At 50.4% G+C, this 24,757-nt stretch overlaps 2 protein-coding genes across 2 annotated transcripts; both read right to left on the bottom strand.

Annotated features, from left to right (window-relative positions):
- Positions 1-5,830: 5,830 nt before the first annotated feature.
- Positions 5,831-7,026, bottom strand: LOC144148355 (uncharacterized). The gene is made up of 2 exons (XM_077679903.1): positions 6,713-7,026; positions 5,831-5,990 (listed from the first exon to the last, which is right to left on the bottom strand). The coding sequence occupies exons 1-2, from the start codon at positions 7,024-7,026 to the stop codon at positions 5,831-5,833; spliced, it is 474 nt and encodes a 157-aa protein (XP_077536029.1).
- A 205-nt stretch (positions 7,027-7,231) lies between these two features.
- On the bottom strand, positions 7,232-7,887 carry LOC144148354 (uncharacterized). The gene is made up of 2 exons (XM_077679902.1): positions 7,300-7,887; positions 7,232-7,237 (listed from the first exon to the last, which is right to left on the bottom strand). The coding sequence occupies exons 1-2, from the start codon at positions 7,885-7,887 to the stop codon at positions 7,232-7,234; spliced, it is 594 nt and encodes a 197-aa protein (XP_077536028.1).
- Positions 7,888-24,757: the final 16,870 nt, after the last annotated feature.

Here is a 24,757-nt window from a genome sequence, read left to right as displayed (position 1 = left end):
CTTCGCATCGTCTCGAAACCGGGCACAGTCCCACAACATGTGCACTGGTCTGCTATACCCTCTCTATACACTTCGCAAACACCACTCAAATAAAGTCCTGGGTGTAATATGTGCAGCGTTGCCGCTGCGAGGATAGATCGTATAACACGGCCTCCTTCCGGCTTTGTCCCTTGGGGGGAGGAAGCGGGGCAGCATTACCCGTCGAGCCATGCTGTAGATCTTGGTGATTTCCTTGTAGCTTGATATGTGGTCTTTGCTCTCGAACCACAATGGACGCTCGGTCTCGGGGTTGCGGAAAGTAAGTGCGCGCGCCTCCGAGTCCGCCGTCTCATTGTGGTTCGGCATAGTTGCGCACTCGCCCATGTGCGCCGCCAACCACTTGATGAGGACTTGTGGGTCTTGAATCTTGGTCTTGCAGATGATGGTCCTGGGCGCACACTCGACCTTTGGCGAAGTTCAACCCGGTGGTTCTTGAGTCTCTGAGCACGTTGCCACACCCTGCATCGGAGATAGCCAGAGCGATGGCCACCTCGTAGGCGTCCATGGCGGCCGTGCACCGCACAATCGCTCTCGTTGTTGTGATGCCCGTGGTCGTACTAACGGCCATCACGACTAAACCTTCTCGCTCGTACTCAGCCGCTTCGACGTACCATGCGTGCTCGATCTTGGCGACCTGCTTGACGATGATCTGGTTCTGCGCCGCTCACCGCTCCCTGTTGTATCCCACGTATGTCCTCGCCCATGTCACAAGACTGCTCGTCCGCTGCTCGGGCGTTGTAACCCAGGGTGTTACGTATCTGGCGTCCCGTCTTGGTTGTGTGGGGGACCTAGCTGTGCACTCAGCTGCAACTCCTCGATGTCTTCGAGGTTGTTCAGCCCGTCGAGTTGAAGTAAGCGTTCCGTGCTTGTGGCCTCTGTGAAGCCTAGCGTCTTCTTGTAAGACTTGCACATTAGCGCGTTTATCTTGTTGTGTTTTGTAGTAGGCAGCCACGTACGTTATGTAACTTATAACATAGAACTGGACAAGGCGCACGAGGCTGTAGTCTTTTATGCCCACTCTACGCTTAGAGACTAGGTTTATGAGGCTAGTGTCCTCCGCTGCATTGCCGCTGAACTTGGCCAGGGTTTCGCTGTTGCAGCTGTTCCTGCTGATGAGCGTACCAAGGACGTAGAGTCTTGCAACCTCGGGAATTTGCTGTCCTGACGCGGTGACGATCGGCATGCGGTCGCAGTCTCTTTGGGGTATGTTGCCCTTGCGTCTCGGGGTATTACGAGCTGATCGCACATACTTGTCAAGAAAACCAATTCCGTGCTCGTGAGCTGCGGCTCAATGACGGTGACCGTCGCCTACAGGTGGTTGTCGATGTAGGCGGCGCTTCCCCCCCCCCCAACACACACGGCGTAGACTGTGTGACGGACGTTTATCTGTCACAGCAGTGTCGAGATAAGCGAACATTGCGGTGTTCCCGAGGTATCGAGCTTCTTCTCCCTGAGTTGAAGGTCCCCCGTGTTAAGTTCTATGGTTTGATCCGTGATAAATTTTTGATGTAATTGCAGCTGGCTTCCCCCATATTTTGTATGGAGACTAAATCAGTATTGCCGAGTGTTTCGTTAGATCGAAGGTGCTTTGGAGGTCCAAGCTGAGCAATACTCCGTGGTCTTGCGTATCTGCCTTGTCAAGAATTTCGGCCTTGAGCTGTAACATGACGTCCTCCGTGCCCAGCTTTTGCAGGAAGCTGACCATGTAGTCCGGGTACAGGCCTTCTTTATCGAGGTGGTCCCGCCATCGGGTCGCGATCACGTGCTCTAGCACCTTGCCCACGCATGGCGTGAGCGAGTTGGGAATGAGGTGGCTGGTGTCCGGTGTCTTGCCCGGTGCATATATCAGAATGGGCTTTGCGCACTTCCACTGGCCGGGAAGCGTGCCCGACCGCCAGCACTCGTGTTAATATTGGGTGATGGCCTGGATCGAGCCGTCGTCAAGGTTACACATCATCTGGTTTGTAACGAAATCTGGCCCCGTTGCTGAGTGATTGTGTAGCTCGTGCAGCACGGTCCGCTCCTCGGTGACTGTGACGTGCTGGTCGAGCCACTCATTCGGTGACCTCCCGTACGGTTGGTGGCTCTCCGTGTCGGTTGCCGCCTGATAGTAGTCCTCATATATCTTTAGTACTGCGTCCATGCCCTCTGCACCGCCATGTGCACGAGCCTCGCGATGGGTCTTGGTCTTGGTTTCATCGAACTTGTGGCACATGAGGTTCTACATGCAGCCGCGGTGACACTGCCCATCCACAATGACGCATGTCTCGTTCCATTTTTGTGGGCAAAGGACCTTACAGTATATTTTCATGGCACGATTCAGTTCGGCCAATTTCTTGCATAACTTGCGATTTAGTCGTTTTTTCTTCTAGAGCGCCTTGATGCAACGCTTTGCACCGTTCAGGTGGATATCCATGGCAACACTTCCACGCCTGTTTATATTGTCTTGAATTCCGATTGCACCGCTGCGCGGAACTCGGAGGTCCACTCGCCTATGTCTTTATTAGCGGGGTGTTAGTTGGGCTGGTGCTTGCACAAACAGTCCCCCTCCATCCACTTGTGTTTTCTAGTGTTACCCCAGACCTGTCCGGGTATCGTGATTTCTACGATGTAGCGGTCGCTGCTCAGGTCGACTTCCATGTTCTTCCAGGGGTACTTTCCTAGGGATTGTTCTTGACAAAAACAAGGTCTGTTGTCGTCTCCTGGATGGGGAGTGGGGGTTGGTCTGGGTCCGCAATGGGAGCGGAGTGATTGTCGAGGGTGCTTTGCAGCAAATCTGTTCTCTTGATAGAGTCGCAGATGCATCCCCACGCCGTGTGCGGTGCGTTAAAGTCCCCGCCGATCATGGGCTCGCTGTCTTTGGCACGCGTGCTTGCATGTTAAAACAGCAATCGCAACTTGTGTATTGGGTGTATTGAGTTACTGTAGAGGCTGAGACGGAATAGGCTGCCCTTGCATGGCTGGCTTGGGATAATTTCGGTGAAGGTGTAATGGGCCTTATTTCTTACTTGCCTGAAGTCATGTTCTACGACGTCATATTCCATGACCCCGTCTCTCTGGGGGACTTTTTTTCGCTTAGTACCCGCGAAGGAACGGGGTCGTCGTGACTGTTTCTTGAAGAATGCTTGCGTCCTGTTTCTTGTTGACGTGCTGTTGTAACACCGCCATCTTATTGTCGTAGCTGTGGCAATTCGACTGACAAAAAGTAATGTCTGACCGTAACATTGCTGTTTTTGCATGGTGGCTGGTGACCATGATTAAGCTTCTTCCCTGACGGTAGGCGGTTGGAAATAGGTTGGACTCGTATGTCTCTTGTATATGCATTCGGGCATTGCGCCGCCTCTGCGGGGTAACCGCATTACCCTTTAGTTGCTTTACACGGTTATTTGTCTTGTTTGTCATTGTTTCTACCTTGGTAGATCGTTGCTTGCCATGGCTCGCGATGTTGCTGATCTGGATGGTGAGTTTTTCAATAATTGCTCAGAGGCATTTCAATGTTTTTGCCCAGTGCCGTTCGTTTGCGTGTTTCGGTTGTTCGGTAGTTGCAGCCTGTGTTTCCATTTCCAGTCTTGCGGGTGGGTGCGGTTGGATCTCTTTCCTGGCCACCTTGCATTTTCTGCAATATTCCAACCCTGTGTTGCTTTTTTCCAGTGCCTCCTTCGTAGTAACCTGTTGAGTTCGCGTGGTTCGTGTGAAACAGCAGACAAGTTTACATGGGTGAGCGACGTTTCTTTCCACATGCTCGAACAGAGCGTGGCTGGTCGAGATAAGCGTGGTGGCAGGTTGCGGTGCGCGCCTTTTATTCTTTTGGCGCGCATGCACCTTATCGTCCTGAGGATAACTGCGGCGCTAGGCCGGACACCACATCCCTCCCCTTTTATATTGGGTAAATTAACAAGCTAGACTCCAGCTTAGTATCTGTCCGGTGGTCGACCGTCTCTAGTGGGGTAGCGTCTTGCACCCGCCGTCTGGATCTCTTGCGAAGCGGCTGGCCCACTGGTGGCAAGGAAGGAGGGGGTCACCGGGTCGGCGCTTGGTTGCAACGCCAGGAACTCGTCTCCCTCCTGGTCAGCGTCTCCGCGGTCTGGATCCATGGTCCGCGCGAGCAGCTGGTCCTTGTGACGACGCCAGGTGAAACTGCCTCTGGATGTGGTAACACGAACGGTAAAAGACACAGGGCCGGACTGTCCCACAACAACACCAGGAACCCAGTTTGGCCTGCCTCGATAGTTGCGAACCATCACTAGGTCACCGACTGCCATGTCGCGATCACGACACGGGCGCGCCACGGTTTGCTTGAACTGGTTTTACGCAACCCTTCCTCCCACCGCTGGCTTGACGACATCGAGTCGATATCGCAGCCGTCGTCCTAGTAACAAATTCGCTGGTGACTCATTTGTTGTCGCATGAGGTGAGTTGCGATAGGCAAGCAAGAACTTTTGAAGTCTCAGATGCAACGTGTCTGTTCTGCTAGGTTTACGAAGTGCGTTCTTAAGCGTCTGAATAAAACGCTCTGCAAGCCCATTAGAGCTGGGGTGATATGGTGCTGTAAGCACGTGACGAGAGCCCATCTCTTTCACAAAAAACTTGAACTCTTCAGAAGCGAACTGCGGGCCGTTATCTGTGACAATGGTTTCTGGGAAACCGAAACGAGCAAACAGCTCTCTCAAAGTGTCAATTGTAGCCTCCGCAGTAGTCGAGCGCTGAATACAAAGTTCGGGCCACTTGGAGTGCGAGTCCACGACTACAAGAAACATTGCGTGCAAAAAGGGGCCAGCAAAGTCGATATGCACGCGCTGCCACGGTGGTGTTGGCCAGGACCAAGGATGCAGGGGCGCTTTGCACGGCTCGCAACGCTGCTCTTGACAACTTACGCAGGCCTTGACGCGCTGCTCGAGGTCCACCTCGATGGACGGCCACCACACGTAGCTGCGGGCCAGTTGTTTGCTGCGCACGATGCCTGGGTGCCCTTCGTGGAGTTCGTCCAGCAGCAAGTTACGCAACTTTTCCGGCACGATGACTCGCATCCCGAACATGATGCAGCCTTGGTGAACTGTGAGGTCATTGCGTCTGTCAAAAAAAGGCTTCAAATCTTTTTCAGTCACAGACGACGGCCATCCCACACTTACCAACTCTTTCACTTTACAAAGCATGGGATCCCGAGGTGTTGTTCGGGCAATGTCGTGGCTTGAAACTGGCATTGATTGCAGCCGCAATGAATAAAAAGTCTCTTCGCTTTCTTGCGTTTCATCTTTCGCTACTGAAAGCGGGAGGCGCGAAGAGAAATCGGCTTCGGCGTTCTCGCTTGACCTTCTGAAGATGAGCGAGTACCGATAAGCTGATAGCGTGACTGCCCAGCGCTGCAAACGCGCTGCTGCTATCGTCGGAATGCCGGTTTTCGGGCCCAAAATTGTTTGAAGTGGTTTATGATCGGTGATTAAAGTGAAACCATGACCGTAAACATAGAAATGAAACTTTTTGACACCGAATAATATTGCAAGAGCCTCTTTCTCAAGTTGGCTATATTTCTTTTCGGCATCGGACAGGGTACGCGATGCGAAGGCGATTGGCTTTGTGCTGCCATCATCGAAAACATGAGAAAGGACTGCGCCTGGAGCGTACAGCGATGCGTCACGTGATAGCTGTAACGGCTTACACGGGTTGTAGTGCGCCAAAATCGGTGGAGACGCAAGCAAGCTCTTTAACTTGGCAAACGCTTCCTGGCAACACGAGTCCCAGCACCACGGGGCGTTTTTACGTAGCAGCCCGAAAAATGGTTGTGCCACCGTTGCTAGGTTAGGAAGGAACTTGCCGCAGAAACTGACGACTCCCAGAAACGACCGCAACTGCTGCTTGTCTTTAGGGGCTGGAGCCTTGAGGAGTGCGTCAACCTTCTCCGTCGTTGCCGAGATGCGTTCTGCGCTGATTCTGTGTCCGAGGTAGCGAAGCTCCTGTTGGAAAAACGAACACTTCTCTTTCTTGACGCGGACGCCTCTTTCAAGAAGTCGTTTTAACACAGCTTCCAGATTGGTGAAATGCTCTTCGTCATTTTTACCCGTCACCAAAATGTCGTCTAGGTAGCAGCAAACCCCGGGTAGGCCTTTCAGCATGGTGTCAATTATTCTTTGGAAAATCCCAGGTGCGGAAGAAATTCCAAACGCCAATCGATTCACAGCAAACAATCCTTTCTGCGTGTTCAACGTGAGGTATTGTTTTGACGACTCCGACATGAGTACTTGCTGATAGGCCCGGTTTAGATCAATCTTCGAGAAATGCTGACCTACCGACAAGGCTGCGAACAGGTTGTCCACCCTCGGTAAAGGATAGCGGTCGACATCAAGGCACGGGTTAACTGTCGTCTTGTAGTCACCGCAAATCCGTATGCTACCATCTTGCTTGATTACTGATACTGCTGGAGTAACGTATTCTGACGTCTTAGCGGGCGATATAATTCCCAGTTTTTCCATTTTAGCCAGATCAGCGTCGAAAGCTTTTTGCAACGCGTACGGAACAGTCCTTGCCTTAAGAAATCTCGGCTTCATGTCAGGTTTAAGAAAAAGTTCGGCTCGCTCTTCCGTTATCGTGCCTAACTCGTCTTTGAAAAGGGATTGGTAGTTCGCCAGCACTGCGTGAAGCCTTTTTTTTTACGCCGATATGATGAAAAGTGCCTGACCTTGTGATGTTGTTCAGGTTCCAGATTTTCGTCCACTCCAGCTGGACGGCGTGCAGCCACTCCCGGCCCAGTAAAGGGGGTTCCTTGTGGTCCACAACGTAGAGTGGGAGACTTGCAGAATAGTCGCCGTGCTGCACGTTGACCAAAGAGACGCCCTGAGGTTGTACCAGTGCTCCTGTGTATGTCCGAAGTTTTACTCTGGTGGGCTCCAGTACCGCCGAAGGAAAGAGCTGACGGAACTGCGTCGTTGACATGACGGAAACAGCCGCTCCCGTGTCGAGCTCCATGTTCACCAGGACGCCGTTGATGGTCATCTGCACAGTGATAGGGTCGTGTTGAACCGCCGACACGCCATTTAGACTGAGAGTCGCAGATTTCCTCGACACAACCTCCAGTGTCTTCACGTTCCTTTTTACCCGCATTTTCTTAGAGGCAGTCTTACCACCACTTCGGCAGGCTCTCTGCATATGCCCTTTTCTATCACAGTTGAAACAGGTTGCGTCGAAATGAGGGCACGCTTCACTCCTGTGTTTCGGCGAACCACAGCGAAAACAGGTTTTACCTGCTTTCAGCGATTCTGATTGCACCTTGTGCACGTCGCCGACTGTGGCATCGCTGCCCCGTGCCTCCGCAGCACTTGTTTTGGCTGCTTCCATGGCAAGAGCGCGCTCCACCGCCTTCTGGAACGTAAGCTTGCTATCCTCAGTGATAAGCACTCGCTGAATGTCTTCTCGTAGCAAGCCACACACGAAGCGGTCCCGAAGCGACTCGTCAAGGGCGCTTCCAAACTCGCACGTTTGCGACAGTTTACGCAGCTCGGCCACAAAATTACTTATGGACTCGCCTTCTCGTTGACACCTCCGGTGAAACTTCGCCCGCTCTCCAATGACGGACGGCTTCGGGGACAAGTTGTCGCTCAAAACTTTCTTGAGGGCTTCGAAACTCTTCGCAGAAGGCAGTTCCGGAGCTGTCAATGACTTCAACAAGCCGTAGGTCTTTGGACCGATAATGCTCAAGAAAGCGTGTACCTTGTCGCTGTCGGGTCCCCGGTTGACAATCAGGAACGACGTAAGCCGCTCTTCGTTCGAAGCCCAATCGGTGCCGGACTCGTCGAAAGGTTCCAACTGGCCCAGTCGCCCAACGAACTGCGTTCCGGCGGCCTCGGCTCCAGTCATGACAGTCCACTGGCTTCGCACACTGCAAAAACACAGTTTTCTTCACCGAGGGAATTTCGGAAAAACTTGCCTTCCAACTTGAAGAACGACGCCTTCAAATCCCATCCTCGTCGCCAGTCGTTGAGTTCGCGTGGTTCGTGTGAAACAGCAGACAAGTTTCCATGGGTGAGCGACGTTTATTTCCACATGCTCGAACAGAGCGTGGCTGGTCGAGATAAGCGCGGTGGCAGGTTCCGGTGGGCGCCTTTTATTCTTTTGGCGCGCATGCGCCTTATCGTCCTGACGATAACTCGATAACTGCGGCGCTCGGCCGGACACCACATAACCTGTTCGCTAATCTCTCGATTTTGCATGCTTTTAATGCGTTGAGTTGTGCGTATTCGTTGAAATCTTTCTTTGCTCTGTTTTTTGCCGGAAGGGGTCATGGTGATGGGGGGAGGGGTGAGAAGTCCCCGATGCTACCGAGAGCGATGGGAGACCCTGCTGCCGGGGCTACTTGTTTTGTGGCAGGGGTATTTGGTGGCTCCCTGGTTCCGCACATGGGTCTTCTCGACTTGAACCGCGGGAGCGTCTGTGTGCTCCGGTTGTTCCTGCCGGTGTCGTCGCTGTCGAGCTCGGGCGGTGCGATGAGCAGCGGTGCTCCCTTGTACCCTCTCGTGATTGGAAGTGGCGTCGTGAGTCCTGCGCCCTCTCGCGGCCCGGTGGTCTTAAGTTTCCGTCTGCGCGTCGTCAGTTCATTGGCGCTCTCACTGCCGTTTGCACACCACGCACGGCGTTTTAAAGCGAGCGCGGCACTTCTTGCCGCAGGTTTGATGTTCACCTCCGTACAGGTTGCATTTGGGGTTATACCAGGTGGAGCGGGAAGGACGTCTCGATATCTGCGCGTGGTACTGTGTGCCATTTATTTCTTGTAGCCATGTCCTACGCCCTTGAGTAGTTGTCGGTGACGAACGTTTTTGTTCAGAAGATGCACAGAGTGTATGCTGTTTTTGTAAGGGGTCATACGAACCGCTCGGGCCTTTTCCGCTCATTTCAAAATGGGGGCTTGGGGCTCTGCCACTTCTTTCTTAAGCACAATGATTCGATGTTTTTTTTTTTCGTAAGAGATCAAAATATTGCTTTTATACGTACTGTCATTCAACTGCGCATTCGTGATTATATACCTGAATTTGTTGTGTCCTCTTATGGTGGTGGACGAGCGAGTCGGTGTGGTTTCAGCGCGTAGTTGTTCGGGTGTTCAAATTATTAACAGTGCGCTTTTCCATAGAGTACTTGAACAATGTAACACACAAAAAGTTGTACAAGAACCTAAATATAGTATGTTACCCATTCCCCTATACAGGTCTATATATGCAGTTGGACGGGAAGGGAATGGCTTCAAGAGGGTAAAGAGAATTTTCGTGCACGTCAACTCTATAGTGCTACGATTCATTTAAATCTACGGTTCAACAGAAAGGATTACACATAGCACGAAATATTAGTGAAGCTGCAAGCCGGCAACTATTGACAAAATTTTCCGGGAATTCTCAGTCGCAAGATTTCCCTGGGACAACCTACAGCGTACTGTAAAAAAGGACCTGCCCATTACCCTTTCCGGGATCAGTTTTCTATCTGTAGGTGATCTAGGAGGCCTGCGATTCAGCATGTTTATATTTATCGGCAAGTACAGCTTGCGCCGTACAATGATGGCTGGCACGCATGCCCATCCTAATGCGCGGCCTGCCGGAGAGCATTTTATTGGCAGTATCCTCAACATACGTGAGCTGCACAGACCGCAAAGTTAACCACCTGAATGGTTACCCATTCTTGATTACCTCCTTCAGCTAAAGAGGTTTTAAACATATTTTTTCGCAAAGGTGGCGAATGTTTGTCCTTATATAGTGACTGTAACCTGCTTTTTTGTTGGACACCAAAAGGTGATTAAGAGTAAAGAAAGGTGGGCTTATGAAGTCGTGGTTTTGATGTTACATTTGCTGAACGTTGCATGTATTTTTCCTATCATTATCATCAATATCACCAGCCTATGTACGCCCACTGCAGGGCAAATGCCTGTCCAATGGATTTCCAATTATGCCGGTCCTGTGCTAACTGCGACCAATTTATCATCGCAAACTTCTTGATCTCATCTGCCCATCTAATTCCTGCCGCCTCTAGCCAAGCTTGCGTTCTCTAAGGATCCACTCTGTTACTCTTAAGCGCCAGCGCTTATGTTTCCTTCTCATTACACGCCCTGACCACACCCGTTACTTCTTAATTTCCACTAATACATCCTTAACACGCGTTTGTTCCCTGTCCCACTCCGCTCTCTTCTGGTCCCGGAATGGTACACCAATCCTCTCCCGTTCTATTGCTCGCTGAGTCGTACTCAGTTTAAATTGAACCCTCTTCGTGCGCCTCCATGTTTGTGGCTCGTAGGTGAGTATGGGTAAGATGAAGCTCTAATACACCTTGTTATTCAGGAACAATAGTAGGCTGCCATTCATTATCGGGGGATACCTGCCGATTACACTCCGGCCCATTCTTATCCTTCTATCTTTGTCTCATGGTTGGTATCATGTGTTAGTACTTGTACCAAGTAGATATATTCGCTTACCACTTCCTCTTCCTTGCCACCTATCTCAAACCAATTTGCTTCCCCGGGATTAATATGCATACTTGCGTTTTCTGCATATTCATTTTCAGGCCCATAATTCTACTCAGCTTGTAAAATGCGGTAATCATGCTTCGTAATTCACTCCCGGTGTTATTTAGTAAGGCAATGTCATCAACAACTCTGAGGTTACTGAGGCATTCTTAATTAACCCTTTCATCCACCTGATTGCCATCCAATGTTCTAAATACCTCTTGTAAATATCTTGTAAACCCCTTTAGAACTGTTGTAATACATTTTGTAAACATTTTTACTGCAGCGCTTATTCAAGGAATCTTACGCAACAGCATTGCGGATCACCGAAGAATGGCATTGTACAACCCCCAAAAGAAGGGACTTACGGAACGTCGGAACCACATTATCGTGGATATGCTGCCTATGTACGTCTCCTTTGAGCATAAGGTTTTCAACGAAGTCATTCCGTATGTCAAGGTTACGTACAACAGGGCTACGCAGGAAATTACGCTGATGACAATGTTCGAGCTTGTCTACTGAATCCGCCGGGGTGGCACAGTGGCTTAGGCGTTGTGCTGCTGAACACGAGGACGCTGGTTTAATTTCCGGCCGTGGCAGCCGCTTTTTCGAAGGAGGCGAAAAGAAAAAAAAAACGCCCATGCGTGCGAGATTTTGGCGCGCGTTTAAGATCCCCAGGTGGTCAGTACATATTCCGAAGCCCTACACTACGGTGTGCCTCAGCGCCTGCGTTGCGTCGGCGCCTGAAACCCTACAATCAATCAATCAATTGTCTACTAAAGATGGTCCACTTCGATGCTTGACGCCACGCTTCCGTACGTACAAGAAGACGACCTAAGCGCCGACTTCCAAGGATACCTTCAGCGACCAGAGGAGGCCCGAAAAGCTCGGCCGAATTTTTACGACGGGCAAGCAGCTTGCGGAACAAGGAAGGTAGAACCTCTGATGCCAATTCACCGAGTTCAACACAGGGAATAGTGTGTGCGTTTGAAGTGCCATTAGAGGATTCGGACTAAATGAGACGCTTCGGCGATGGTATTTTGGACCCTTCCGGACTGTACAAAGTGTTGGCCAACATACTTAGGAGGTGATGCCTGATGGTGATTCCGCACCACCACGATGACACACGCTGGAAGAAGTCGTCCACGTGGTTCGCCTAAAACCTTACTACGCAAGATGACAAACTTTTTGTTGTTTGACTTTTGGGACTGTCGCTTTATTTTGTATTGGGTCGATGCACACTTAGACACGGGGGATGAGGGTAATGCCGCGAACCATGCATTAGATTTGTTCATTTGTGCTTTGTTTTGGCTGGGCTGTGTTATTCGTGTCCCAGGTAAAGCGCGTGTTGAATTCCTTCTTTCTTCTGCCGCACGGGTCATCTAAGTTATAGAAAAAATGTTTCGAGCTAACGTCACTAGCATAATGTAGCCTTCTTTGACCTACACGGTTGTCCATGTAATTCAAAAATTCGAAAAAAACCCGCGTATAAAGACAAATGCGGAGACCACATGCCACGGCATTCGATTCTTCGACACTCGCCTACGCACGTCACTTTCTTAACTGCTCCTTCACCACTTGTGTATTCAATCAGTTGTTAGGGGAGTGCAAGTTCGCTCCAATAAACTTGTTCTGGTTTCAAGAAAGCGTAATCTTTGGTTTCATGACATTATGGTATACTAGGTAATGACAATGCGTGGTCTTACCGGTAACGAAGCGTTTCAAAAGTTTCATAACAACAATTTGCAGACGCCTTTGGCAAGAAATATAAGTAAGCCTCAGAGCACTCAAAATACCCTTGTGATTGCAGGAGCAACGGTAAAAAGCATCTTCGTCCTCAACGGTAAAAAGCATCCTCGTGCTGCTGAACACGAGGACTCCGGTTTAATTTCCGGCCGTGGCAGCCGCTTTTTCGATGGAGGCGAAAAGAAAAAAACGCCCATGCGTGCGAGATTTTGGCGCGCGTTTAAGATCCCCAGGTGGTCAGTACATATTCCGAAGCCCTACACTACGGTGTGCCTCAGCACCTGCGTTGCGTCGGCGCCTGAAACCCTACAATCAATCAATCAATTGTCTACTAATGATGGTCCACTTCGATGCTTGACGCCACGCTTCCGTACGTACAAGAAGACGACCTAAGCGCCGACTTCCAAGGATACCTTCAGCGACCAGAGGAGGCCCGAAAAGCTCGGCCGAATTTTTACGACGGGCAAGCAGCTTGCGGAACAAGGAAGGTAGAACCTCTGATGCCAATTCACCGAGTTCAACACAGGGAATAGTGTGTGCGTTTGAAGTGCCATTAGAGGATTCGAACTAAATGAGACGCTTCGGCGATGGTATTTTGGACCCTTCCGCACTGTACAAAGTGTTGGCCAACATACTTAGGAGGTGATGCCTGATGGTGATTCCGCACCACCACGATGACACACGCTGGAAGAAGTCGTCCACGTGGTTCGCCTAAAAACTTACTACGCAAGATGACAAACTTTTTGTTGTTTGACTTTTGGGACTGTCGCTTTATTTTGTATTGGGTCGATGCACACTTAGACACGGGGGATGAGGGTATTGCCGCGAACCATGCATTAGATTTGTTCATTTGTGCTTTGTTTTGGCTGGGCTGTGTTATTCGTGTCCCAGGTAAAGCGCGTGTTGAATTCCTTTTTTCTTCTGCCGCACGGGTCATCTAAGTTATAGAAAAAATGTTTCGAGCTAACGTCACTAGCATAATGTAGCCTTCTTTGACCTACACGGTTTTCCATGTAATTCAACAACTCGAAAAACACCCGCGTATAAAGACAAATGCGGAGACCACATGCCACGGCATTCGATTCTTCGACACCCGCCTACGCACGTCACTTTCTTAACTGCTCCTTCACCACTTGTGTATTCAATCAGTCGTTAGGGGAGTGCAAGTTCGCTTCAATAAAATTGTTCTGTCTTCAAGAAAGCGTAATCTTTGGTTCCATGACATTATGGTATACTAGGTAATGACAATGCGTGGTCTTACCGGTAACGAAGCGTTTCAAAAGTTTCATACCAACAATTTGCAGACGCCTTTGGCAAGAAATATATGTAAGCCTCAGAGCACTCAAAATACCCTTGTGATTGCAGGAGCAACAGTAAAAAGCATCTTCGTCCTCAACGGTAAAAAGCATCCTCGTGCTGCTGAACACGAGGACGCCGGTTTAATTTCCGGCCGTGGCAGCCGCTTTTTCGATGGAGGCTAAAAGAAAAAAACGCCCATGCGTGCGAGATTTTGGCGCGCGTTTAAGATCCCCAGGTGGTCAGTACATATTCCGAAGCCCTACACTACGGTGTGCCTCAGCGCCTGCGTTGCGTCGGCGCCTGAAACCCTACAATCAATCAATCAATTGTCTACTAAAGATGGTCCACTTCGATGCTTGACGCCACGCTTCCGTACGTACAAGAAGACGACCTAAGCGCCGACTTCCAAGGATACCTTCAGCGACCAGAGGAGGCCCGAAAAGCTCGGCCGAATTTTTACGACGGGCAAGCAGCTTGCGGAACAAGGAAGGTAGAACCATTGATGCCAATTCACCGAGTTCAACACAGGGAATAGTGTGTGCGTTTGAAGTGCCATTAGAGGATTCGGACTAAATGAGACGCTTCGGTGATGGTATTTTGGACCCTTCCGGACTGTACAAAGTGTTGGCCAACATACTTAGGAGGTGATGCCTGATGGTGATTCCGCACCACCACGATGACACACGCTGGAAGAAGTCGTCCACGTGGTTCGCCTAAAACCTTACTACGCAAGATGACAAACTTTTTGTTGTTTGACTTTTGGGACTGTCGCTTTATTTTGTATTGGGTCGATGCACACTTAGACACGGGGGATGAGGGTAATGCCGCGAACCATGCATTAGATTTGTTCATTTGTGCTTTGTTTTGGCTGGGCTGTGTTATTCGTGTCCCAGGTAAAGCGCGTGTTGAATTCCTTCTTTCTTCTGCCGCACGGGTCATCTAAGTTATAGAAAAAATGTTTCGAGCTAACGTCACTAGCATAATGTAGCCTTCTATGACCCAAACGGTTTTCCATGTAATTCAACAATTCGAAAAACACCCGCGTATAAAGACAAATGCGGAGACCACATGCCACGGCATTCGATTCTTCGACACTCGCCTACGCACGTCACTTTCTTAACTGCTCCTTCACCACTTGTGTATTCAATCAGTTGTTAGGGGAGTGCAAGTTCGCTCCAATAAACTTGTTCTGTCTTCTTCAAGAAAGCGTAATCTTTGGTTTCATGACATTATGGTATACTAGGTAATGACAAGGCGTGGTCTTACCAGTAACGAAGCGTTTCAAAAGTTTCATAAACACAATTTGCAGACGCCTTTGGCAAGAAATATAAGTAAGCCTCAGAGCACTCAAAATACCCTTGTGATTGCAGGAGCAACGGTAAAAGGCATCTTCGTCCACGTGGTAGCTCCCGCACTTCTACGTGATTAAAAAACAATCCTGCGGGCGGTAAGCTGAATATCTTACACAGCCCCAACTATATATTAGTGACACCAATGGGGCCGGTGTGATGTCTTTACCTAACAAACCCTATTGCCCAAGCAGGCAAGGTTCAAAATTTTTGGAGGGACCAAAGAAGATCAAAGCACTTAGTTTTGTAGCACAAATTACACTACGCTACATCAAACAGTCTTCGCGGTGTGTCGGGGATAGACGGTAGGGGAGAGATAGTGAGAGCGGTAGGAGGGAGCGGCAGGGGAGATGCTGCACTTCAACATCTGTCATGTTTCCGGTAAATTTTGTCCTACTGCCAAGTAACATCTTTGGAAAGGAGAGCTTTTTCTATATCTATTCTGAACTCCCCTCTGCCTCGCTCCGTCTTGGTTCCTAAGGCGATCGCACCAAGCATCTTGGATCGGGAACTCCGCCCATGCCCGTGTGTTATAAATACGCGTATTCTATTCCGTTGCCATGCGGCCGCAGTCGATGAAACACAAGACGAGCTAGGGCACCCGGCCGCTAGCTGAGAATACGATGATGCCGTTTTCTCGCCATGTTCTCCTGTGGACTTTCAAGGGTTGTGGATGGTGTGTCATTGATTCAACGGACATTGTTGTTTCAAGACAGGTGTTTATCCTTTTCATTATCGCAGGATGCTCATTATCGCAAGGAATCCTTCATTGTTACACTTACTACTGATTCCACTTGCCCTCCACTTTGTATACTTAACCTGTACGGTAGCCTTCGAGGTAGGGGCAGTCTGACGAGAACAAAAGCAAGTGGACAGTGCCGCATAGCACCATGGACGTCCACAGCCAATGACGATGAACACTTCTAGCCCGTAAACATTGCTAGTCCTGCATGGCCGACTGGTAAGCAGATCCCATCGCCTTGTAAACATATCCCTTCCCCACCTCCAGTAGTTCCTGTGAAATTTTTCCTGCCGGCACGTAATCATATTGCTGCGTGGAACTTACTAGAGAAATGAGCTGGCCATACACTCGACTTGCAAAGGGCGCAAATCCCCCAAAGTGGGCATGTGCCATGGTTGTGCGGCAGCCTGGCTATCTGTCGAGGAAGAAGAAGACGCTCTGGTGGTCTAGCGTGTGCACGAGCTGAAAGACCTAGCTGGCTGTCCGAATTTGCCTTCTTAATTATCTGCCAGTAGAGGCACATTCATTTACTACCTGTGAATAGGCGTTTTCCTAGCTCCGCAGCATCTGTGGTGGAGGTGCTACCCAAAACAGAGCTTCGGAGCGGCCGCCGCATCCCAGAACGAACGATGGTGGCTTCTGGAGCCTCTGGATCCGCGCCGCCGTTCGTCATTATCTCCCACCCTCGCGAGCCCGGGTTCCTCACCGATGGCGTCGATGTTGAAGATTGGCTCAAGATGTACGAGCGCGTCAGTGGTCATAACAGGTGGGATCTGGCACTCATGCTGGCCAACATAGGATATTATTTGAGGGGGACACCGCAAGTCTGGTATGAAACGACCGAGCACGACCTGACGAGCTGGGGCGATTGCAAGTCCCGATTGAAGGAACTATTTGGGCAACCAGAAGGACGTCAGCTCGCGGCGAAAAAGGAACTAGCGACGCGTGCACAAAGAACCACGGAGTCCTACGTGTCTTATATCCAGGACGTGCGGTCCCTCTGCATGAAGGCTGATGCCCAGATGACAGAGACCGACAAAGTAGGCCATGCGCTCAAAGGAATCGCGGATGACGCTTTTCACTTGCTGCTCTGCAAAGACTGCACCACCGTCATCGCTATTATCAAAGAATGTCAGAAGTTTGAGCAGGCCAAAAGCCGCCGCATCACAGCGCCGTTCACCCGACTGCCGAACACCGCTCCGACATCTTCGTGCGAGGACCCCGTACCCTCTCGCCGACAGTCCCCGTCTGACGTTGGCCGAGATGCTCCAGAGGGTCTGACGCGCGTCATACGACGCGAGTTCGAGGCAATGGCACCAGCCTCCCTATTTCAGCACGCATCTCAGAGCAGCCACCCGTCCATCCCGCTTATACAAGCCGTCGTACGTCAGGAGATCGAAAACCTGGGCATACGCTCCGTCTGCGCTGTGGACCATCCCGGCCGCCACGAGACCCCTTTCCGAACGGCAAGCCGAAATACTTATCGCACGTCCAATTACAGGAATCCAGCCGAATGGAGGACGCGGGACGACAGGCCGATCTGCTTCAACTGCCATAGGGCTGGCCGTGTTGCTAGATACTGCCAAAGCCGTCCTCTTCGTCCTACCCGCCGCCCCTACCCAGATTTCCAGTACGCCAACGATGCCCCCCGTTCGTTCTCGCCTCCACGCCAGCCACACAATGCCGCACGAATTTCGCCCTCTCGCATCGACCGCTCACCGTCCCCGCAGCGTCGCCAATCGCGCTCCCCGCCGTTTCGCCGCTCGTCCTCTCCGACCCCTTACGCCACTTCGCCGGAAAACTAAAAGATGCAGCGCCTGGAGGTGACGCTGCATTGACGACAAGGCCTAAAAGTCCTCTACTGCCGTTACCTGCAGGGAAGAATTTACTCGACGTTTATGTAGATGGCGTCCCTGTACGTGCCCTTATTGACACTGGAGCCCACATTTCTGTAATGAACTCTAATCTTACCCGCCAACTTCGAAAAGTCCTTCCTCACCCCTGCCCCAACCAGTGTCATACGTGTTGCCGACGAACGCATGCCGGTCGTCTCTGAGCTGTGCACTGCTCGCGTAGAAATTTCCGGCCACCAAATCCCCGTCCAGTTCACTGTCCTTGAAAAGTGCCCCCACGACGTTATACTTGGTCTCGACTTTTTGTCAGAACATGCTGCCCTTATAGACTGCTCCTTCGGTGTCCTCCGTTTAGAGCTGCCTCTTTTGTCAACAGCACGCGACGAACCAGGGTGTACACTTTTATTGCGAAAGAAGCGTTCGTCTGCGACAAAAACCGTGACATTGGTGCCCTTGTCATCGCGGCCGCCCATGCCCAATGGTCACTACGTCGTTTCGCCGATACGCCCAGTGCTACTCGAGCGCGACGTCACTCTTCCCCACACCGTAGTGACAATTAGTGATAATGTGATCAGCCTCCCTTTTGTGAACTTTGGCCTGTCAACGCAAGTGCTGCCCCAGGGTATTTCGCTTGCAACCCTTTGCCCTTTGGACGGTGACCAAGTTTCCCCTCTATCGGCGGACGCACCATCGAGCCCTTTCAACGACACCCCTGCGGAGCCTATGCAGGAAGACGCGCTCGTGGACGTGATCGCCTCCGGACTTCCAGCAGCCGAAGCTGAAGGGGTCTACCGCCTTTTGAAGTCTTATAAAGACATATTTGACTTGGGTGACCGCCCGTTGGGCCAGGCTTCTGCTATCAAGCACCGGATAAACACTGGTGATGCAAACCCAATCCGCAGGCGGCCGTACCGTGTGTCGCAGGCTGAACGGCTCGTGATACAGCAGGAAGTCGACAAGATGCTCGACAAAGACATCATAGAGCCTTCGTACAGCCCGTGGGCATCTCCCGTAGTACTCGTAAAAAAGAAGGATGGCACCTAGAGGTTTTGCGTTGATTACCGACACCTAAACAAGATAACAAAGAAAGACGTTTACCCTCTACCGCGCATTGACGATGCCCTTGATTGTCTCCATGGAGCCAAATATTTTTCACCAATAGACCTACGATCAGGCTATTGGCAAATTTCAGTGGACGAAAGAGATCGCGAGAAGACCGCTTTTGTGACACCCGACGGCCTTTATCAGTTTAAAGGGATGCCTTTTGGCCTCTGTAATGCGCCGGCTACTTTTGAAAGAATGATGGACTCACTTTTGCACGGGTTCAAATGGTCCATTTGCCTTTGCTATTTGGACGACGTCATTGTTTTTCGCCCACCTTTGACAGCCACATTTCCCGCCTCTCTAAAGTCCTATCAGTTTTTCGTCAGGCCGGTCTCCAGCTCAACGCCAAGAAATTTCGCTTCGGATGCCATCAGCTCACTGTCCTCGGCCACGTGGTTGATTTGACGGGATTTCGACTAGACCCTGGTAAAATAAGTGCCGTTCGCGATTTCCCTGAGCCCCGCTCACCTAAAGACGTCCGTAGCTTTATTGATTTATGCTCCTACTTCCGCCGCTTCATCAAACATTTTGCTACCATCGCCCGCCCTCTTACCGATCACCTTCAGAAGAACACAACGTTTATCTGGGGCTCCGACCAAAAGCAAGCATTCTCCTCACTGATTGGACTCTTGACCTCAACGCCGATTTTGGCTCACTTCGACCCCTCTGCTCCCACTGAAATTCGCACCGACGCTAGTGGCTACGGCATTGGAGCTGTATTGGTCCAACGGCAAGCCGGTGTTTATCGAGTGGTAGTGTACGCCAACCGCATCTTTTCGGCCTCAGAGCGCAATTACTCTATAACGGAGCGCGAATGCCTTGCTCTAGTGTGGGCCGTCGGCAAATTCCGCCCCTACGTGTATGGTAGGCACTTCGCAGTCGTGATTGACCACCACGCACTGTGCTGGCTCTCCTCCTTGAAAGACCCTACCGGTCGGCTTGGCCGCTGGACGTTGCGCCTTCAAGAATACTCTTTTTCGGTGATTCAAAAGGCCGGCCGCCTACATATGGACGCCGACTGTTTATCTCGAAACCCGGTCAGCCCTCCGGAATGCTCGGCGGACGACACTGACCCCTGTGTCCTAGCGGTCTCCGACTTCCTGAACGTTGGCGAACAACAGCGGCGCGACCCTTCTCTTCGCTCTATCATTGACGGCGTTAACCTTGGTTCCGACGACCCTGCCCTCCGCTCCTTTGTTATACACGATGGAGTCTTATATAGTCGCAACTTTCGCTGGGATGGTCCTGGTAACCTGCTCGTAGTTCCGAAACACCTACGTCGGACTGTGCTGCACCAGCTTCATGACACACCCATGGCCGGCCATCTCGGCGTGACCCGCACCTACGACCGCGTGCGACATCGTTTTTTCTGGCCAGGACTCTACCGATCAGTGCAGCGTTACGTGCGTGAATGTGACCTGTGCCAACGCCGTAAGCTACCCTCCAAGCTACAAGCAGGCCAGCTGCAACCACTTGAAATTCCCAATGAACCATTTTTCCGGATCGGGCTAGATTTGCTCGGGCCCTTCCCCTTGTCTGCTTCCGGAAACAAATGGATTGCTGTCGCTACCGAGTACGCTACCCGCTTTGCTATCACCCGTGCGCTACCCACGAGCTGTGCAACTGACGTGGCCGATTTTCTCCTCTATGATGTCATACTGAACCACGGCGCCCCTCGGCAGCTTCTCACAGACCGCGGTCGAAATTTTCTGTCTCAAGTCATTGCGGACATACTTCGCTCATGTTCGATTCGCCACAAGGTGACTACAGCTTATCACCCACAAACGAATGTCCTTACTGAGCGTTTTAATAGAACCCTTACAGACATGCTTGCAATGTACGTGTCTAGCGACCACAGCGACTGGGACATTGCGCTGAATTTCGGCACTTTCGCGTACAATTCCTCCCGTCACGACACTGCAGGCTTCTCACCCTTTTACCTTCTCTACGGGAGGGAACCGGCCATGCCGCTTGATACCATTTTGCCTCCCGCCACCCACCCTTGCACCGAATATGTCCACGAAGCCATCGCAAGAGCCGACGAAGCACGTCAGCTTGCCCGTTCCCACCTCGCCGTTTCACAAATCAGCCAGAAGAACCGATACGATGAATGTCACCGCGTCGTACACTTTTCACCAGGGTCCCTCATCTTACTATGGTATCCGACTCGCCGTGTGGGACTTTCGGAGAAGCTGCTTTCCCGCTGTGCTGGCCCTTACAAAGTACTTCGTCAAGTTACGGACGTTACGTATGAAATCGTCCCCGTCCTCCCTTCCAGCTCTGAACCTCGGAGTGACATCGTCCAAGTCGCCCGCCTCAAGCCGTACCACTCCCCTGATTCACCTTTCACATTGTAGCCGCACAGCACCGAGTCGGTGCTTATCCTGCGGGGGAGCTATGCTGCGTGGAACTTACTAGAGAAACGAGCTGGCCAGACACTCGACTTGCAAAGGGCGCAATCCCCCAAAGTGGGCATGTGCCATGGCTATCCGTCGAGGAAGAAGAAGACGCTCTGGTGGACTAGCGTGTGCACGAGCTGAAAGACCTAGCTGCCTGTCCAAATTTGCCTTCCTAATTATCTGCCAATAGAGACACATTCGTTTACTACTTTTGAATAAGCGTTTTCCTTGCTCCGCAACAATATGCATGCATTCATACCGGAGTCGGAGGCTTGAATGACAGAAGCGCTTAATTTCATGTGTAACGGGAGAGATTATTTCTAGCATTCCTGATCGACTTCACAGAAGCAGCGGTTTTCAATACAGGAAAACTCTTTCACGTAAACCGTTACAGAGCAAAACTTTCATTTTTGAATATGCATTGTAGCAAACCATTTTGTGTCATTGCTGTTGCTGTGGTTTAATTTTGGTTCACTGGTACAAAGTGTACATTCTGTGTACTGTGTCAGTCACCGTGTACGTATGTCTTTGCATTTATTATACCCTGTCATTAGCTCAGCATTGAACCTCGGTATTATTAATGTTCCACAACGGCTATCCCACTCTATTACTCATCTCTGTTGGGAAGTCATGAATTATGGTACTACACCCGAGGTTTCAGCCTGATCCTGAGCCTGATCAGTAAAGGGACTTTACACTCCGTACGCCACTTAATGGACCTGGAAGTCAACTACCAATATGAACAGGCGTTGCAGTTCGAAAGCTATCACCACGCACCAGGGTGCGTATCCACAAATATTAATTTTTCTTTGGGAGGGGGGGGGGGGTTATACGCCGTCTGCGAAATAAAAATCCTTAGTAAAGAGGATCTGTTGGCAAACATCACTTACTATTCGCTTTGTTATTGTGCACAGGTGCACAATGTGTGCAGAGGTATACCATTTACAGCGGCTTGCTCCGTTCTACTGAAGTCCCTTTCGTCATGGATATTACGCTGACGTCAGAGAAATCTTTGGATATGCAGGAATAAAACACTTTCGTGTTGAAAAATGGCCGCGTACCTGCTTCTTTTGTTGCAAATGCCGAAGAAAGACATTACTCGTCTGGGAACCCTGCCAAAAAAATTCGCCCCCCTTCTCTTTCACCCACACCTCTCATACTGTTCCTCTCTTTTCTCTCTCCTACCAAGAAAAACACTACAAATTTGCGCACATAAATTTACCTTTACCGCATTCCACTGCTTCAGGGCGGGTGCCCTGGTGGCAGCGCTGCCGTATACGGTGGAGACACTCGTGAATGGAGGCACCCTACTCCAACGTTTACAGAACCTCCTTGCCCTGCTCCCCATGCGTTCTAAGCGGAACGTTGAACATGTCAATTGAAACCTTTGTTAGTGTTACCATTTAATTTCTTAAATGGCCGCCAAATGCTGTTGGAGCGTGGGCAACAGCAGGCGACGGAGTAATTTGGGTTTCTGCAGGAGATGCAATATTCAACTTGCTCTCGCAAAAATGAAGCACGATGATTTTTTTTCATAAACAAACACTGCAAACGTCAATTATGTATTGATTTTTTGCGTCATATTTGCGTAACGTTTTGTTTTTGTTCAAGAATGTGGACAAGTTTAAACATTACCACCGGAATTAGACGTTTTGATTTGGCTGTGGGTGTATAAACGTATGCTGCCATTTCTCTATCCCTGCAGGCGGGTAGCTGAATCGAGGTAACTGCGTTCAACTAGTTTCCACAGTACGTCGTTTCTCAAGCTGAACTGTAGCGCGATAATTTTGGCGCAGGGTACACCATTCCGCTTGAAGTTTGGAGTGTGCACGGTATAAACTGAGAACAGCACTCGCCTAGGCAAACTATTCGCAGTAATTTGGGATTACGTACCGCGGTGTAATCGCTGCAGGGCCGTTGCACAGAATCGCCGGCTACGTATGTAGTTGGCCTTGCTTTCCATTTCCAGACAACACCTCGTGACCTCCCTCGAAAGGGAGTGTGCACTGTTGGGTCACGAACAGTTTCTGCGACATTGGTGGCAGATGTTGAACAAAAGGCGCATTATTTATGTTTGTTTTTTTGACCTGTTCATGGCCTAGAAAACAATCGGTTGTTTATGCGGTGCCGTACTCGTTGTGACATTACAGCCACCCTTGTACCGTACACCGCTTCATTCTTGAAGCGAATGTTTTTGCCCAATTCTTTCCCTCGCATGGTAATATTTTGGTGGTGGGCAGCATAAATGGTTTTTATGTTAATACTTTGTCTGCTATCTACTCGAATCTATTTGTGTGTTTCTGTAAGCGTCTGTAAGTGCCTCTCAGGGCTGTGTTAGGTTTGTTGTAAGTAGCGCTGCACTTCTTTATTTCCTTCTGGTTGTTACTCGGTATCGCTGATGCCGAAATTGTTTAATAATGACTGTATCGTTTCAAAACGGACACAGAGACAGTAAGGACAAACTTTCTGCGTTCAGTTAACACAAGGAAGAGTATAAACACGCCCCCCCTAAAAAACCTTGACCGATTGGCGATATTGTATTTCCTGTACTGAGGAGTTTCTAATACGTGAGGGGCGATTTTCGGAAAGAAACAAACTATATCATCTTCCCGTAGGGGAACCCCGAGTAGTATGCAAAGCAGCCATGGGGTCGATTGAAGTGCCCATTAGTTTTCAGTCCGTTATTTCCGTTAGATTGAGTTACCTAGCTGCCGTTATAGTTACCGTTTGGTTTTCATGGTAACTACCAAACTTTCTACTTACCAGAACAACGAAATGGGAAATTGCGTTGACCCCATGGCCGCATCGCTTACTACTTAGGGTTCCCCTACGGGAAGATGGTGTAATTTGTTTGGAGAGTGGGGGTTGTTAGAGTGGAGAGGCATTCAAGAGAGAGAGAGAGATACGTGGTCGTACGTGGTATGAGTTTGCCTTTATTTAGGCATTATCATCATCGTGTTCTACCTAGGTGACGTCGAACTGTGGTTGGCGTTTCGCTTTGATTATGACGCCCTTATGGTCAGTGAAATATAAAGTCAAAGGCTATTGTAGTGGACGAACCCCAAAGTTGAGGTCTATGCACGTTCCCCGGATGGTTGTATCCCCCGTGCCGGCACACGAAGACACCGGCAACACTGGCGCTCCAGGATCCCTTAAAGGGTAAGACACCACCGGGCGTTCAACAAGACGAGCATGCGCAGTGGGGGTGTGGACGCCGCACGGCGGCGTGAGGGACATAGCCCCGATCATGAGCTGCTTCGCATCTAAAAAAACACCCCTATAAACTGGAGCAAATATCCACCCTGTTTGTATGTCCAAGAGGGAAAAAAATTGTCGCATTTTGTACAAGTGGTGAACGGCTGGTGAAACAGCACAGCTTGGGATCGACCTTGTTTCTTCACACACTGACACCGGACACCAGGAGAGAGGGAGCACCCGGAATCCAGTAGTGCAAGGCCGTTTTAGACAGAACTATATTGGCGCTGAGATGTTTGGGTGGCGCCGCCTGGCTCTGACGGCACCTGATGAACTCGCGCCGCTTTTGTCTGGTGTTTTAGTGCGCTCAAAACGTGTTTTAAATAATTCTATTATTTTTTCCAGCTTCCGACACCTTTCAAAAATCTTAAGATGTATCCCACGCAAGTTTGGAGGAGAAGTGAGACAACCCTTTCTTCAGAGCAAGTCAGGTGATCGCGCGTAACGTGTCCTTTCAAGCTTATTCGCCAGGTTCAGCGGTCAGAGCTCCTGGATAAGTA

This window comes from Haemaphysalis longicornis, unplaced genomic scaffold (assembly GCF_048455015.1).
Source record: "Haemaphysalis longicornis isolate Haplotype H1 unplaced genomic scaffold, Haemaphysalis longicornis Haplotype H1 scaffold_8, whole genome shotgun sequence".
NCBI lineage: Eukaryota > Metazoa > Arthropoda > Arachnida > Ixodida > Ixodidae > Haemaphysalis > Haemaphysalis longicornis.
Note: the sequence above shows the minus strand (reverse complement) of the source record. Positions and strands in the feature narration are given on the sequence as shown.